This window comes from Neovison vison, chromosome 6 (genome assembly GCF_020171115.1).
Source record: "Neovison vison isolate M4711 chromosome 6, ASM_NN_V1, whole genome shotgun sequence".
NCBI classification, from domain to species: Eukaryota; Metazoa; Chordata; class Mammalia; order Carnivora; family Mustelidae; genus Neogale; species Neogale vison.
In genome coordinates, this window is record NC_058096.1 from 141,333,772 (window position 1) to 141,352,650 (window position 18,879).

An 18,879-nucleotide genomic window follows, 5' to 3' on the forward strand; every position below is an offset into this window, starting at 1 on the left:
TAATATAAACTATAGACTTTGGGTAACTACAATGTGTTATGTAGATTACCAGTTGTAATAAATGTACCACTCTGGTGGGGAATATTGATAATGGAGGAGGCTATACCTGTGCTGGAGCAGGAGTATATGGGAAATCTCTCCTTCCTCTTAATTTTGCTGCGCACCTAAAATTGCTCTAAAAGAATTAAGCCTTTAAGGTGTGCCTGGGTGGCTCAGTCACCAAGTGTCCAACTTCGGTTGAGGTCAAGGGTCCTGGGATTCCAGGGTCCTGGGATGGAGTCCCGCATCAGCTCCCTACTCAGCAGGAAACCTGCTTCTCACTTTCCTACTTTCCCTGCTTGTGCTCCCTCTCTTGCTGTCTGTCTGTCTGTCTGTCTGTCTCTCTCTCTCTGTTAAATAAATAAATAAAATCTTTTTAAAAAATTAAGCTTTTAAGATTAAGTTAAAAGAAAACTTCAGGCCAAACCTATCTAAATTAATGTAGATCCAAATTCTTAACACAGAATTAGGGAAGGTATTTAGTTTACTGGCTACCATTTAAAAATGTTCCATCAAATTAATGTATATATCAAATACTCATATACTGTTCCCATATTCCCTTCATGACTCCTATCACCATATTACTCTGAACTTCATCTGCCTGACTCCTCCATCCCTTCCAAAACTTTTTACTCTGCCTTCTTAGAACCCCCTTCCATGGTAGCAAATTTTCTTGTCTTCTCAGACCATCAATGAATTCCTCTACCATCAACCTCCTTGCCTATGTGTACCTCTTATACTCCCATAGCAAAACCCTTGCTCTTCTGTGTGACCAAATCATAGGTGCTGAATTCTACTGGACATAATCATGCAAATTTATAAGCTTGTATGCCTATAAATTATGATGTCTTATCTCAACTTGGCCCCCATGGTTATATATTCTTTATCAAATCATCCCAACTTTTGTCACTCTCCACAATTCTTCAAATGTTTCACCTTATCACTCGCCTTTTAATTATCTCATCTTATCTCACCTTATCACTTCAAATTATCTCACCTTAACTTATCAAAAAAGAGATTGAAGCATCAGTTATATTTCACTGAACTGTGTTATTGAACTAATAAGCCTACTGTATCTAAATACCTTCTTTTCTCCTTCTCTCCTTTTACTACAATGAAATTAATGGCCCTTTGTCTACAAATCCCTCCATCATGGCTCTAGATTGCAAATTTCCAAGACTCCAAAAACATTTCTTGCACTGATTTTAAAATCTTCAAATACTACCATAACTTTTCACTCTATTCCTCATGCCAGTTTAGTACAGAGTACATCAATAGTTTATTTGAAATACACAGAGTACTCAAGACTATGGATTCCTGAGATTACAAAAAGCACTGTGTTTGTCGATAGTTACAATGTCTCCATCCTGTACAGATTTCTATTTGTTTAAACCTTTAGCTAACCTTGGGTACTTTTGTTTTCGCCTTAATACCTTGGCTTGACTCCACACTCCTAGTTTTCCTTCTATTTCTCTAGATACTCTGTCTCCTTTATAGTATCCTTCTCGGCTACAAGGTCTTTTTTTTTTTTTTTTAAGATTTCATTTATTTGTCAGAGAGAGAGAGAGCGTGCAAGCGCACACAAGCAGGGGAGCAGCAGGTAGAGGGAGAAGCAGGCTTTCTGCTGAGCAAGGAGCCGGATGCAGGATTCCATCCCAGAACCCCTGGATCATGACCTAAGCTGAAGGGAGATGCTTCTGACTGAGCCACACAGACATCCCTGCTACAAGATCTTTAAATTGGCCTTCCTTAAGACTGCTTCTAGGATCTCTTCTCACACGAGGTGCTGTTACTAAGTGATCTCATTCACATTGTTTTTGCAACCATGACAAATCTTTATCTCCAGTGACAACCTGTACACTAAGTTTTAGACCCATACATCAAAATCTTTAGGATGTCCGCATTTGAAAGTCATAAGGCATTTCTAGCTCACATATGAAACTGAACTTACAATCTTCTCTGCCACCCCCTGTTCCACCTGCACCACCAAAACGCTCCTCACAACGCTCCTTATCTCAAAACAGGCATTTTTGGTCAACTTGGAAAACTGAATGTCACTTCACACTTCTCACCCTTATCACTTCATTATATCCAAATATTAAGTGCTGTCACCTCTACCTACTAAATATCTCTCAAATGCTTCCACTTCTCTCCATTTCTACTTCTGTACTTTCCTAGTATATGCCACTATGATTTCTATCCAAGAATACTGCAATGGCTTCTTAACTGTAGCCATAATAATCTTTCAAAAATGTAATTCTGGCTGTATGATTCCTTCACTAGACTACTTACTCTTCTTAGTATCAAGTGGCTTCATGGCCCTGGTCTGCAGTCTCATTTGCAGCCATACCTCCTTTGAATGCTAGCCTCCAACCACACTGAAGAGGGCACAGCACAAGCTCACAGCACACATACTCTTTACTCAAACACTGGCTAACAGCTACTCATCCTTCCGATTGTGGCTTAAATTGATATCCACCTTCCTTAACACACCACTACCACAAATTTAAGTTAAATTTCTCAACAACATACTACCTGAGCATACTCTTAATTACTTTAGGAAAGTACTTATCATTCTTCATCTTAACTGGCCATTTACTTTTCCTGGTCCCCCAAATTCTGGCCATTAACCATTATAACTGGCATTCAGAATTATGTTTATCTTTTTCAATATTTTATTTCCAGCACCCAAAACAATGCCTGGTACATAGAAGGCACTCAAATATTTATGAGTGATGAGAAATTTTAGAAGTGCTACAAACTTAAAAAGAGCCTATACCCCTATAGGTTATTGATTGCACAATGTTCATATGCACAAGAAACAATATTTCTACAAATTTCATTAGTAAGTTATAGAAATAAAATTAAGAACAGTATCTTTGTATATTTAGCACTAGGAACTACATATATGAAAAATGTATTTTAAATATAGCCATTCTCAACCTATTTTCCCATATTATGGCCACGAATATCTTATAGAAGTAATCATTTATTTCCTTAGCTTTCCCCTGCTAAGTCATTTTTGCTATGGGATAGTAAGGATATCATAACTTGACCTTTATTTGCCAGAAAATTCTCTCCTGTTGGTTCTTACGGAAATTCTGAGTTGGGTCATAATGAAAGAAAACATGGAAAAAGTGAACTTTAAGAGGGATTTCAAAGAAGGGACAGGTCAATGAGACCAAAAGAGGAGAGGAGACTGTATTAACTTTGGAAGCCCTGAAAGAATAAAAATTAAAGTACTAAAACAATCAGAGGCTAAAACAGACTTCATACATTACAACTTAGGACAGAAAGAAAAAAGGTAGATGGAAAAAAGATATATGAAGGAATTACTCATTAATGTTAAGTGAAGGAATTCAGACTGGTAAAACATAATTCAATCATCTGTTAGTTATTAATTCAGTGGTGTCCGTGGGCAAACAGACACACAAATAGACACACACATAATACCTATACCTTAGACAAAGAGACAAACAAACAATGAAACAAATTAAATGCAGAATTACACTTAAGAATGACTGCTGTGAAGTAATCTAGAATAATGTCAGAGAACAATGGCATGTGGAAGGTCGACAGTTTAGAACTGACTTATTAGCACATCTGACCATGGCCAGTCAAGCAAGACAGTGGTGGACATCATGGTCAAGAGTCTGGATTTTATTATTAATGCAATGGAAAACCACTGAAAAGTTTTAAGCCAGGAAAGAAAGATTTTCTTTTTCCTTCCTTAAAAGTAAGATGACTTAGACAGCATCCTATACTTTTGTCAGATATCTTTCCAAAACAAATTCATCTTTTACTCAAATCTAAAGCCAATTCTGCTATATGGAAAACAGTATCAAAGATCATAATAGGATAGAATCATTTTATTACATCAACTTCGGTGAACTATTTTAATTAATACCAATTTATTCACCAATAAAGCCAGGCACTCCCTTCTAGTCCTAAAACTCTATGATATTACAACAGAAAGAAAGGAAGATTAAGGACAAAAACAAAATTACAAGAGTCAAAAATGGAGCAGGCAGGATATTCTGAATGTCTCGGATTTTTTTTAAGTAGGTTACTAAATATTTTATCCCTGAAGACAGACAGAAAGCTTTGAAACAGATATTATAGAAAAAGCATTACATTAAGTAATTATCTGAATACTAAAAAAGCTGTAAGTAAGAAGGCATATAAAATTGAAGCTAAAAAACTCTGGCAATATGTAACAAAGTGCTATTCTCAAAAAAGACTTAATAGAGGAAAATGTTCTTTTCCTACAATAAATAATCATAAATAGTTGAACAAACATTTTGGTTTTTTTTTTATGGTTTCAACTGAATCACAGGTAACCTACCAATTTCTAATTAATACCCTTTGATCAAAAACCTTGGAATTTAAAGTAGTAAACTATGTATATGACCAAATAGGGCACAAAGAAATATGTCATGATTTCTATACTATTCTCCATTTAAAAAAGGAATTCAAGCAGTTAAAAGTTTGATTCACATGGGAAATTCTGCACATATATATTCAGTTTCTTTTCTCCGTTCTCACCGACCTTCCAACACCATTCATGCAAATAAACCAGTAAGAAGCAGTTTTCCTTTATTATTCCTGTGATGTGGCTATTTTTGCTAATGCTTTCCAGAATACTCAGAATCATTTGACTCCATAACGTACTGTTTGTTTATAAATGTTAAAATTCAGTTTTGAGAAATTGAAGACTTATTTATTAATGGAATCTATAACACAAATAACAAAACTAAAAAACTTAACTTCTACAAAGGGAAACCACTGATTAAGTCCAGTGTTTGACTACTTACAAAATGAGTCATCTATTTGCCATAAATTCCCTGGTGGGAAAAAATTTGTAAAAGGCTTCCAATATGTGGAGAACCCCATGAAATGCATATATTACAATAAACAAACACTAGAAAGGTGATGATTCTTCAAATAAATATGACAACCCTTTTAAAATGCAACACATGTTTTTCTGCTAAAAGGAAATCTAGGAAGATGAAATAGAGGCTTCATATAAAATATTTACATATACAATGCACAAAACCCACTATGGTTAGTAACCTTCATGGCTTTCAAGAACTAGATATTTACATATCATTCTTTCTGCATGTGCGTGTGCGAATGTGTGTTTTGTATATATTTTTAACAGTTGACAGCTGTTTTAGAGCATACAGAGATGCCAAGCTGAATGAGGGTCTTGATTACTTCAAGATTAGCTATCTAAAGTTTCTATTCATTTTAAGTGTTGTTAGTTGGAAGAGTCATTAGTCACTTCCTTGTCTCATAGAACATCAGCATACATTTACATTGTTAATGAACATTTGGGGTAAATGAATTAATGGCACTTTTAAACATCAATTCAGTCCTAATAACTTTGTATGTCATAGAAATGTTAGGCTAGGATATAAACGAAAAGCCTTTTCAGTAAAGGTAACTACTCATTCCTGCAAACAGTAAAGGATAAAATTAATTTAAAATGTTTTTAACCAGTTAAAATAAAAAAATAGAACCTCAGTATTTAATGAACGATACCAGAGAAAAATATGCACTTAAAAACAACAACAAAAACAAAAAGAAAAAACAAACCTGTATTCTAAACTAAGCACATAAATCAGAAAATTTTGGTGAAATTATTTTATATACTTCTAACAAAAATGTATTTACTTTTAAAATAGCCACTTACAGAAGAGCTTGTGAAATAATTTGACTTTTTTATTAGTGCTTCTTATAGATATTATATTTTTTTAAAATTCACCAGGAGATATAGTATTCTTACTGCTGAGATTTTTAAGATGCTGAAGTTAAAATAAGACACACTAACATTTCTTATATTATCAAAACCTTGAAAGTCTTTTTGAGACATCCTCAATAAACACACAAATAAGAAGTAAAATCATAAAAATAAGTTGTAGGGCAAATTATACTATTAATAAAAATTTTTATTTATTTGAGAGAGAGCATGCAGGCGTGCATACCCAAGAGAACACATAAGCAGGGGGAGTGGCCAGCAGAGGGAGAAGCAGGCTCCCCACTGAGCAGGGAGCTGGAGACAGGGCTCAACTCTAGGACCCTAAGATCCTGACTTAAGCCAAAAGCAGACACTTAACTCACTGAGCCACCCAGGTGCCCCCAAATTATTCTATTTTCATTGAAAACAACAATGGCATTTGTATGATGTAGAAGGTAGTAAAGATGCACAGAAACCATAAACACACTCCATAAAGTCAAGCTTTGTGCACTAAAGATATATTTAGTTTTATGATCTCCCTGATATGAGGAAGTAGTGATGCAACATGGGGGCTTAAATGGGTAGGAGAAGAATCCATGAAACAAGATGGGATAGGGAGGGAGACAAACCATAAGTGACTCTTAATCTCACGAAACAAACTGTGGGTTGCTGGGGGGAGGGGGGTTGGGAGAAGGGGGGTAGGGTTATGGACATTGGGGAGGGTATGTGCTTTTGGGTAAATTGGAAGGGGTGGTGAACCATGAGAGACTATGGACTCTGAAAAACAATCTGAGGGGTTTGAAGTGGCGGAGGGGTGGGAGGTTGGGGTACCAGGTGGTGGGTATTATAGAGGGCACAGCTTGCATGGAGCACTGGGTGTGGTGAAAAAATAATGAATACTGTTTTTCTGAAAATAAATAAATTGGAAAAAGAAAAAAAAAAAAAGATTCTCTCTCTCCCTCTCCCTTTGCCCCTTTCCCCTGTTCATGCTCACCCAGTCACTCTCAATAAATAAATAAATAAATAAATAAATAAGAAATATTTAGTTTAACGAATCAATCATTTTTTTTAAATTTCCAAAACGCAATAGTAGACCTTTATACCAACATAGAAAAAAAATTGTATTTGAAGTAAACAAAATCTATGTGAATCACTAACTGTGATTTTTTAAAACAGACCTCATAATCCTGATGTATATATTTTATGAGCAAAAAATTATAAGTAGCAACCTGAGTCAATGAATCAACTAAAAATAAAGATAAGGCTTTAAGAATTTGCACAAACTGACTGCTTCCTTTTTCAAGATACTCTATTATTACCAATATGGAGAAAACAAAATAGAGTTCTGAAACATACACACTTGATAAATTTTTATAAGGCATGTGCTGAATGCAGTTTACCTCCTAACAGTTTCTTTTACTCTTTCAACAATTTCAGTGAACAGATCTTTAAAAGTAAGACACAATTTTCAATTCGTTTAAAAGAGAGAGAGAGAGAGAGAGAAGAGAGAATGAGGCAAGTCTATTATCCCGGAATAACATCAACTTACTTTTAAAGGCAAAAAATCGCTAAAAAATGAACACCAGAAGCTCAGACTTCTTTAAAAGATGCTTGACAAAGGCCATTTGTATTTCAAAATCCCTATGCCGAACTAACTGTTTAAGTTCATAACTTTTTTTAAAAGAATGACAGTGCATTAAACATTTGGCTAATGCTTCTGTCTATAATTGGAAGTTGACGTTTTGTGGTATTCATTAGTGTCAGAGTGCTCTCTACCTATTCAGGGAAGTGTGCGTCAAGATGCCCTGTTCAGCTTCATGTAAAGAATTACATAGAGAAGGCAGGCAGAGCTAACTAGAGACTCTGCTATGTTTTCCAGTAACCACAGAATGTATCTGATACAAAACTCACCTCCAGTCTTGTTTGAGTAATTCGACAAGGGATCGATGCCCACTTCTTGTTCTTCTGGCTGCAGAGGGTGTCTAGTTTCAGATAAGGAATGATACATTTTGAGAACTGGACAATGTGACCAAAAGTGACTACCTGGGATATTTAAAGAGAGAGAGAGAGAGAGAGAGGGAGAGAGAGAAATTATATTTTTTCTTTTTGCTATGACTAGGAATAAGTACAAGATTGAAATGATTAAACAAGCATTACAGACATTAACAAGTTTTCCACAGGCTTCAGGGACTGTTACAACACACTGGCAGGCATATGCAAAGAAGCAAAAAGTGGCACAAAATTTCCATTTCAGCAAATTCTCCCCGAATTTGAACTTCACTGGTAACCTTTACCTCAATGTTCAATCACATGTATTTTCAATAAACTTCTGCACAAAAAGTTGAATTGTAAGTTAAATTACTGTCCCATATATAACATCGTTTTGTTTCAAAGCCAAAACAATACCCATTTACAACAGAAAATTTCAAAATACAGAAAATATAGCAAACTAAAATCATTTATAATTGTGTTAGCTAAAAACAGTAGCCCTGTTAACATTTCATTTTATTACACTATCTTTCCTGTTTTTGTTATGGCATTTAAAATACGTATTTTTTAAAGTGATCTAACATACTAAGTATTCTGATTGTGTAAGTTATGGTGGGTATCTTCCATTCCATAAAAAAAGACTATCTTATCACTGCAAATGGACCCCTAATATTCCATTAAATAGCTATAACAATTTATATAACCAATTCCTTACCAGTAAACAGAATGCTTTCAGTTATTCAGCACTATACACAGTTTCACAATGACTATCTTTTAGTGATATCTCTATGCCAATCTATGATTATTTTTTAACATAAATTTTTATGTCACTGCTGGACCAAAATAAGTATTTAAAAAAATAAGACTCTATGATAAGTTTAGCAAATTATGCTCTAGAAAAATCTGTACATAGAATGATTCAGTCCCCTGGACTCTCATTAACAATCGGAATGGGTAATTCATTTTATCGACCAGTGTCATAGTCAAATTTTATATTGCATTTGCTTGATAACTAGTGAGATTCTGAAGATGCATATGTTTTCTCTGACATTTATTTATTATCTTTTGTGGATGGAATTTATTATTATGATTGTCTTCATAATTTGTAAGCATGCTTTAAATACTAAGAATATTAAACCTTTGTCATGTGATACAAATACTTTTCTCAGAGTGTGTCTGTCTTCAAATAACATGGTATTTTTGTGACATAAGTAACTTTTTCATTTCTGTGCACCCAAATATATCTATATCTCCTTTACGGCTTCTACTTCTAGTATTATTAAAGCTTACAAAGGCAAGATTATATGAATAACCACATACTTTTTTATGCATTTTGAAAGCTTTCCTCCTAGGGTCTGATTTCTATAAACGATTCCATTTAAACAAAGATTTTTTTAATTAATTACTAGTGAACTTTCAAGCTACACTACTCATAAATTTTCTGTTTATAAGGTATATATAATCTTCCCAAATCAGAATCTTTAAAAAAAAAAAAACTGGTCTCACTAATTTTCATCCAAAATAATGTAAGACATGAAATTTCAAGTTTCAAGAGAAGGGAGAGACATGATATAGAAAGAGTAAATGAGGAATAATAAGTTGGAAAAGCAAGCCCAACCAAAATAAGTATATAATTTTATAACATACAGGATATTTACAGAGAAAAGTTTCCAGAGAAGCCCATGAATATACAAATCCTTGACCAGCCTCTTCCCAACACAGCATACTCCTCTATCCTGCTTAGTTTCTCCCTAAAACTCTCACTTCATAAAATACTCCTGTACATTTTCTGAGTTTCACCAGAACTCCGCAACTCACAGTCAGATGGTAAAAAATCCTTTCCACCTCAGGCTGTGGCTAAAACAAAAGCAAAAGGGTAGGCAAAACGAATATTACAGAAAGTGGAAAACTCTCATTGCCAACATACAGGGAGAATTTCTAAAGCCATAAATCAAGTCCTAAAGCCATAAATCTAGACAGCCATCCATTATGTGCTTCTTATGTGTGCGAACATTTAGCACTTAAAATACTGAAGAATTCTAGGGAATATAATCTTGTAGAGGGCAGCAAAAAGTAAATGATCAATTATATATATTAGCAGAATCTGATCAATTTTGCTGATTAAGCAAGATTAAAACAGATTAAGAAATAAAGTCCTCTGCTGTGGAGTAGTAAGGACCACCAAACTCAAATTCCTAACAGGGCCAAGCAAAAAGCAATATTAATCAAAATGAACATCGACTGAGAAATGAATATAAGTCAAAACCACTGTAAATGCTTCATGTATATTCATCATTTCATCCTCCCAACAGTCCTACTGACATACCTGCCTCATTATTTTCATTTTACCAAAGAGAAAACTGAGGAACAAAGAGATTAACTCATTTGTCTACAGTCACACCAGTAGTAAATGTTGAAGTCAGAATTTGAACCTATCTTGTCTAGCTCTAGAGCTCACATTGGTTTTTTTTTAAAGATTTTATTTATTTATTTGAGAGAGTGACAGAGCATGAGAGGGGAGGCCAGAGGGAGAAACAGACTCCCCACGGAGCTCAGAGCCTGATATGGGACTCGATCCCAGGACTCCCAGAATCATGACCTGAGCCGAAAGCAGTTGCTTAACCAGCTGAGCCACCCAAGCACCCCTCGAGTTCACATTCTTTACTCCAGCACTATATTTGGCTCTCAGTAAGTCAATGAGACAAACAGACAAGGTATAAAACAAAGCGGTACAAGAGGTCGGGGTCTGTGAATGACTGAAAACACCCTTGACTCTGCTTTAGCTTACTCAAGACAAGCTAGGAAACCATTATTTTATGTGAAATCTCTTTAAAGTATGGGCAAATAATTGGAATTTAAAAAAAAAAACCTGTGGAATAGATTAAACACATGTCAACATTGTATTTTGCCTATGGATAACTACTTTAATGTTAAAATTCATATTCTCATACATTTTGTTATACTTTTGAAAATACAAGAGAAAATGTTTGAAAATGCATTCTAAGTTAACGGCCAGGTTTCCATAAAATGTCTTTAATATCCTAAACATGTTTTCATATCATTACCTTAATTTTTTAATTTTTATAGTACACTTCCACTGTTACAGACTCCACATACCAAAAATACACAAATAAGGGAATTTTATATACTTTGAACTTTATGAGAGATAAATAAGTAATTACCAAACTGATACCAAAGTATATGTTTAAAAAGAACATTAAAAAACAAACACCTTTCTAGCTAAAATAAGATAGTCTACAACATGATGATGTTCATATATTCATTCAAGATTTTCAAAGATACCTAAGGTCTTTTGACTCCTTAGAGAAAGTTAGGTTCAAGAAAGTCACTCACTATTTTCAGCTCTAATAATAATTCTTTAGAAACCAATGCCTATGGCTATAATCTAAAACCAACATATAAAATTTACCAAATATACCAGTCTACAATTATTCTATACAATTAGGCATCCATAATATTCTGACTTATTATGCCTATAGATTGAAACTGAATCACTAAAATTCTTTTATATTCAAATAAGGCAAACTGAACAGTAATAATGAGTTATTTTCAAGAAACCTGTTGAAGAAAAGGTTTGCATGATGCTCTTACTTTTAACTATGGATTTAAAAACTAATCTTGTTCAAAAGCAACTTATTAAGCAAGTGCTACTTTGATTTTTGTTGTTTGGTTATAAAAACAAAGGCTATTTTAGCTTTCTAGGATAAAAAACATTTAAGTGCAGGTTGGCTACTGCTATTGTGATTACCTTATAAAACCACAATATAGTGTTGTGTTTCAATGTGAAGTAATTTTCTTAAAAACTTTCCAATTTGTTTTGTGACTATGCCAACAGTAGAAATATTTGACTACTACAAAGAAGAGTATCAAAGATTTTTAAACAAATGTGTCTATATTCATTTTAATCACTATTATGAATAATCTTTTACCTATAAATATCAGACCATAGGAAAATATTTGATAAAAATTTAAATAAAGAATTAAGGGAACTTTTTTTAACTTGAAAATTTTAAGATAATCACTATTTAAGGTCAAAAGGGCATAAACATTTTGAAAAGCACAACAGATCATTCATTACATCTTGTATTTGTATTACAAACCCAGACTTCTATATTTGGTAGGCCTTAATCTTCTCTATACAAAAGGCAGATGGAAAAATATATAATGACCAAAAATATCTAGAGTAAATGACTACTAAAATTCATAACTGATGGATTTCAGTTTTCTTAAATAATGTCAATCTATCTCAAGAATTTCCCTGACAAAACCCTGAGAATTTTTAAAACTGAAGGCAATCTTATTTTTTCTAATTTAGAACACAGCAATACACCTTCCAAGACTTGAAAAAGGAGATATCCCTTCTTTGCTACATTACTATAAATAACAGTTAAATTTCCTGCTTCACATAAACTCAAAATTCACAAAACTCAAAACTGGTTGTGCAATATGGTTTTACTGCTATCCTGGTCACAGGAATCGACACTTTAGGCTGAACCTGCCATTTAAAATCCAAGACTAATCTTAAGGACAATTATATTGGCTTTACAAATCTGGTTCTTGCAATATTAAATCTTAGGATAAAGGTGATCTGCCTGAAAGAAGGAAAGTCTTGTGAAAACATTTAATATTTAATGAGAGGGTAATAGTTCAGCACTAAAGCTTAGATGACAGTTTTAAAGTATATTTGATAAAATATCAAAACAATATTATTTTCTTTGTCAAGTGAAGCAATACAAGCAGTCTCAAGTGCAAGATCTCAAATTCTTAGGCATCATACAGATAAAATACATTTTTTCCCCTTTTAAAATGGTATCACATCAACAAAGCCTCTGGAAAAATAATTTATTCCCTCTGAATCTAAAGTTCTATGTATTTCAATGTGCATTCTTTCACAGCTTCTAATACATAGGCAGAGAATTAGCATTCTGAATTGTGTCTTTAAGGACATCCATATTCAGAAAAGCTCATATAAGCATACTTCATTCATTTAAATTCTTGATTGATGGTAAACTTAAAAGTCAAACACTGAAATGACAGAGTAATATTACTTTACATAAAGATAACTCCTATAAGAAAAACGTATCAAAGAGCTTAAATGAACTATTTCCAGAGCACGGTTATGAAAGGGGGAGAGGATAGAGCATGAGTAAGTATCTGTCACAGATAGCATGCATTTACCATGATGGGTATATAACCTAAAACATGACATCTTGGCTATAAAAGCAACAAACTTTGATAGAAGCTATATTTTCATAATTAAGAGAGAGAGTAACTGAACATTATCTATAGAATTTCCTATTAAAAAAAAAAAACCTCTTCTATTCAAAAATGTTGGCAGCTAGAGGTAAATTTGATGTTTGGGAATAATGATGTTCTAAAGTCCCCATATGAAGACAAGGAGGTAGGAAAGGAGGAAAGAAGAAAAAACGAAAGAAAAAGAGAAGAAGGAAAACAAAGAAAGAGACAGAATAAAGTTCTATTTTTATATCTGGCCAATCTTTAATGCAAGAGGGTTACTTTGGACTTTAAATAAGTTAATTAAGTATTAAAATCAATCATCTGAAAGTCTTAATATTTAATATTGGTTAGATTGTGTATCAAAGTAGTTTTATTATTTATTTACTCCAAACCTTTCCAGAATACTTCATCTGACAACAGGGGGTCTGTTTCTCATAAGATAAATGCATTTACAATGCCAAATAAATTATATATAAAAGCATTTGTCTTAATACATGTCATTCAGTATTAAATATCACTCATTGGTAAAATCTTGAAAACCTAATTCACTTTTACCAACCACACAATTGTACCATCTAAGTGTTGCCAATTAAACAGGTAAAGGAGTACATAGGATCTACCATCCTAAGAACAATGAAGACTTATTTCTTATAGTTTCCAGGCTATCAGAACAAGATGTTTACAAGACCAGTGCTCTAACCCCTGAGCTATGGAGCAAGAACAAGATGTTTTGAGTAAACAATCTACTACAGAAATAAACTAGATTCATAAACAATATATATAATCAGAAATAAGCAAATATATAAAATGTTCACAGGTGGGCTTAAATATTTTATATTACAAAATAAGAATATATTTGGCCTTTCAAATATTTAAATGCTATACTATAATAGAAACTAGCAGTTGTGACTATATAAAAGGAGAGAAAATTGAGCATTATAAAAAGTTAAAGTGGTCTAACAAAAAGCTCTCCACAGTGTATCCTCATTTGGTTTCAGAGTTCTCTAGAACAGATGCTCAAGATGCAAAGACTGGGAAAGTAGCTTAGCCTAGTGATCAAACCTTTTGTTGTTATACAGCCATACCAAAACACTTCCAATTGTTACTGTCCCTATTTTATATAGAGAACACCTCTAGCCTTTAAACTATTCAGTCAAGTTTTCATAAAATCAAGGTAACTATAACAATTAGGAGTTCAAGAAGAATGAGCAATATTTGAAAAGAGAAAATCTTTTTGAAATGTCAGCCTTGAACATCAAAATTATACAGAATGATGAGGAAGCAGGCTTATATTGCATATAAATACGAGAGCATATTAGGCTGCATTTAATTACCAGTTCAAACAACAACCTGATCTAACCTCTGACAAGTAAAATAAATGTTCTGAATAATTTAACTAAAGTAAACATTTGCTGTTAATGCTAGCTAATTATAGTAAGAGCTGGAAAGAGGGGAAAAGAGATGACGAAGAGAAGGGAAGAAAAAGAGAGATGATTTTTTTTAAAATTAATATTGAGATCTGCACTCTTCATTGAAACATGATTATTTTCAATGAACTTAACTCACATAAAAGGGCAAACTTTGTCAAACACAGTTGCTTTATAAATACTCAGATAAAGAAACAATATGGCTGATTAGAGATTTTATTCTTTCATTGGTAAAAATCACAAGACTACCACAAGATAGGAAAATTATGTACAGATAAATTAAGGTACATCCACCCCTCTGCACCCAAGGAGCTAAAAGTTTAGTGAGGAAAGAGCCCAGGAAATAAGTGGCCAGACTTAGCATTAGTTAATTAGCTGAAATGATTAATTGAAATAAAGTAAAACTATGGATGCCCAGATAAATTTGAATTTCAAAAAAACAATAAAAGTAGTATCTGTAACATACTTATACTACAAAATTATCCATACTTTATCTGAAATTAAAATTTGATTGTGCATCCTGTACTTTATCTAACAAGCCTATCAGTAGATAAATGAGAATGAGCATCTATGGGAAAACATGTGGTATTCTCATTACAGAAGTCCCAGGATTAAATGAGATGAAAACTCTGAGAGTAAGATTCCCAAAAAACTAACCCAAAAGCAGGAGAGAGCTGTTTTTCCATAGCTGTTATCTAGTTATCACTAATTAGTAACCACTGATGGGAAAGACCAAGATATACACCATTCAAATGGCCTGGCCCCGCAGCAACTTGTCTTTTAATTTCCCTAAGTAACTGCAAAGAAATATAATAATGTAGAAATGAACAAACCAACTTCTTAATGGAAATCATCACCTACCAAATGCAGAAAATGAAACAACCCAACAAAAATCTAAGTACTGCTGGGGACCTTGCTGAATGGAGATAGAGTACATGACTATTCTTACAGTGAGATTATCTTTACCACTAAGGAACACAGATGCATTTAGAAAACAGAAAACAAAAAAACAAAGAAAACTGAACTTTGTTAACTTGTTGAGACCACTGTTACTTAAATATGTAACAGATTCACTCTCATATTGTAAATAAAATGTTAATAAATATTCATGATACTGCATAAAGATCTGGGGTATGGTAAGCTCTGAGTGTGACCTTAAATTTAAAAAAAAAAATACTGCATAATGTGAAGACATGTTATACTCCATATCAAAAACTCCAATTTAACTGATTAGTAACCTCAAAAATGACTAGCTTATTTGCTCATGGTAAGTAGTAGCTTCTATATACTTGGGCATAAGAAACAAGAAGCCTCAGTATGAATGTAAAAATGTTTTGGTTATAATAGAAGATCATCATTATTTATAGAGACAAGAAAAGCTGCAACTCTCCAACTCGATGACATATATATGGATTTTTCTATAATTGATAACAGAAAATGACAGTCACTTAAAATAGAAACTTACTGTAAAATAATGAATTTGAGCTTCACTGGAAAGTGATAGGACTTGAGAGATTCTCTGAGTCTTTGCTAGCCACGTTGACTGTAATAGTCCCATCTTTACCTAAAGAGACTTGTGTACGGATAACTTTTCTCTGTATGTTTTCTAACACCAAAACCACTTAGATGTCCATGTTAAAAAAAAAAAAAATATATATATATATGTATAGCTTAAAAGGGTAAATATTATGGGCCTTATGAGACTACAACTGTCTACATTTCACTTACAAGAGAGTAAGTTTCAAGCACTACTAAAATCAAAGATAAAGAAAAAAGGATTAGGTATAAAAAACAGAAGATGATAACACTGTTCACATGATATCCTGATGACACAAAGCATAAGGATTCTATGGCTATTACTGAAGAATTTTTCAAGCCATCAATGCATACTGAAAAAACAGAAAAACTCCGTAAATGCCATGTGGAACAAGTGAAGACCTGAAAGGGTTGATGAAAAAGTGCAATTAACAAAACAGTAAGTATACAAATAGTAATGTGGATGTACACAGAGACAACAGAAAGGCTACACAAACCCTATTCCAACTGCCAGAGACTTTTACTACAAAAGTGATACATACTTCTTCCTGTGTATATACTTTAGCAAGAAGAAAGTAGCACGCTCACTCCAAAATTTCAGTGAATATCACAATAAGTGTTTAAAAGATTAGTACATTAAATTAGATATAAAGACTTCTCACCACACTGATATAAATGAAAACATTGCATGATTTCTAAAATTTTGATAATGTATGCCTAAACCTCAGCAAACACTTTAAAGGTAGATTACAAACTTCATGCTACCCTTTACCCATTTACAAAATAATGACACAGTCACTTGGAATCACAAGGTGCTTTTTAGGGGCACCTGGATGGCTCAGTGGGTTAAGCCTCTGCCTTTGGCTTAGGTTATGATCTCAGGGTCCTGGGATCGAGTCCCGCATCGGGCTCTCAGCTCGGCAGGGAGCCTGTTTCCTCTCTCTCTGCCTGCCTCTCTGCCTACTTGTGATCTCTGTCAAATAAATAAATACAATCTTTAAAAAAAAAACAAAAAACAACAACAAAACAAGGTGCTATTTATACATTAAGTTAAATAAATAGAGATGTGAAGCTCTGAAAACTGTTTAGGGCCTGGAAATTTTATCTTAATTTCTAATGGAACCAAAGAGGATCAAGCACTTCAAGTGACACTATCATAAAATAATTTTTTCCTAAAGAGGCTTTTGAAACCAGTAAGAATTTCCCCCAAAGTCCAAATATACTCACTTTCACTTAAGTACATTTTTACAAAATCTTCCGTAGCCAAAAAAAAAACTTTTAACTTTAAAAACCATAAATACGTAATATTTTAAATACCTAGGATTTTAAATCCTAGAAAAATCAAGTAAAAGATTGAGATAGCTAGTTATTTTTAGTATCGTAGGAAGACTTTGTCCAAGTAGTATGAAACTCTAGTTTTTACTAAATATTTTAAAAAGTCCACTTGTTATTTAAGTATGCTAAGTGACTATAAGTGGTCAAAGCAGTAAACTTATATAATTATACAAATACATTGGTATGACCTTTTCTCTTTGTCATATTTGAGAAACTAGTATTTTGCCTCCTAGTATGATATGAATTATTTTTATATGTCACACACTCTCCTGGAACACCAGGATTATTCTCTACAAAATCATTCTAACTATTTACTGACAGAAGAGTGTTAACACCCAAAATATATGAAAAGTAATCTGTATTTTTCAGTTACCACTAGAATGGACATAGTGACTGAAATTCTTGATATACTTCTTTAAGCCATCTCATTTCAAAAATTATTTGAGTACCCTGTGGATGTCTGTGCAAAACAGTAGTTGTGAGCCCATAGGCAAGCCACATGTGTATCTATAGTTAAATAAGCAACCAAATATAAAAGTGGACCATGACAGAATTTTCAAGAGAATCATATTAACACAATTAATTAAGATATCATACCTTAACATCTAATGCAATCTTATTTTGATGAATTTAGTAATTTTAACCTAGAAGTAAAATTGCTAGATCAAACTGTTTGCCTATCTTCAACAAAATATTGCCAAACTACTACCCAAAGTACCATATACCACTTTATGTGGTATGGGACAATTTCTATTTCTCTACATCCCTGCTAGCTCTTAGTATCATGAGCCTCTTTCCCCCCGCCCCGCAATCTGAGTGGTATAAAGTGGTATCTCATTGTGGTTTTAATTAGCATCTCCCGGACTACTAATTTTTTTTTAAGATTTTATTTATTTATTTGACAGAGAGAGAGAGACAGCAAGAGAGGGAATATAAGCAAGGGGAGTGGGAGAGGGAGAAGCTGGCTTCCTGCTGAGCAGGGAGCCCGATGTGGTGGCTTGATCCCAGGACTCTGTGATCATGACCTAAGCCAAAGGCAGATGCTTAACAACTGAGCCACCCAGGTGCCCCTCCCTGACTACTTCTTTTTTTTTTTTTTTTCCAATTTATTTATTTTCAGAAAAACAGTATTCATTATTTTTTTCACCATACCCAGTGCTCCATGCAAGCTGTGCCCTCTATAATACCCACCACCTGGTACCCCAACCTCCCACCCCCCGCCACTTCAAACCCCTCAGATTGTTTTTCAGAGTCCATAGTCTCTCATGGTTCATCTCCCCTTCCAATTTACCCAAAAGCACGTACCCTCCCCAATGTCCATAACCCTACCCCCCTTCTCCCAACACCCCTCCCCCCAGCAACCCACAGTTTGTTTCGTGAGATTAAGAGTCACTTATGGTTTGTCTCCCTCCCTATCCCATCTTGTTTCATGGATTCTTCTCCTACCCACTTAAGCCCCCATGTTGCATCACCACTTCCTCATATCAGGGAGATCATATGATAGTTGTCTTTCTCCACTTGACTTATTTCGCTAAGCATGGTACGCTCTAGTTC

The 18,879-nt window shown here is 33.8% G+C and overlaps 1 protein-coding gene across 4 annotated transcripts in view; it reads right to left on the bottom strand.

The window, feature by feature from the left end:
- Positions 1 to 18,879, bottom strand: part of TBC1D5 (TBC1 domain family member 5) — a 555,945-nt gene that overhangs the window by 333,935 nt on the left and 203,131 nt on the right. For all 4 annotated transcript variants that reach the window (XM_044252521.1, XM_044252518.1, XM_044252519.1 and 1 more), the window contains one exon: positions 7,691 to 7,822. In XM_044252521.1, the coding sequence (XP_044108456.1) occupies positions 7,691 to 7,787 (97 nt within the window). In that variant the 5' untranslated portion in view covers positions 7,788 to 7,822. The remainder of the gene's footprint in view (positions 1 to 7,690; positions 7,823 to 18,879) is intronic.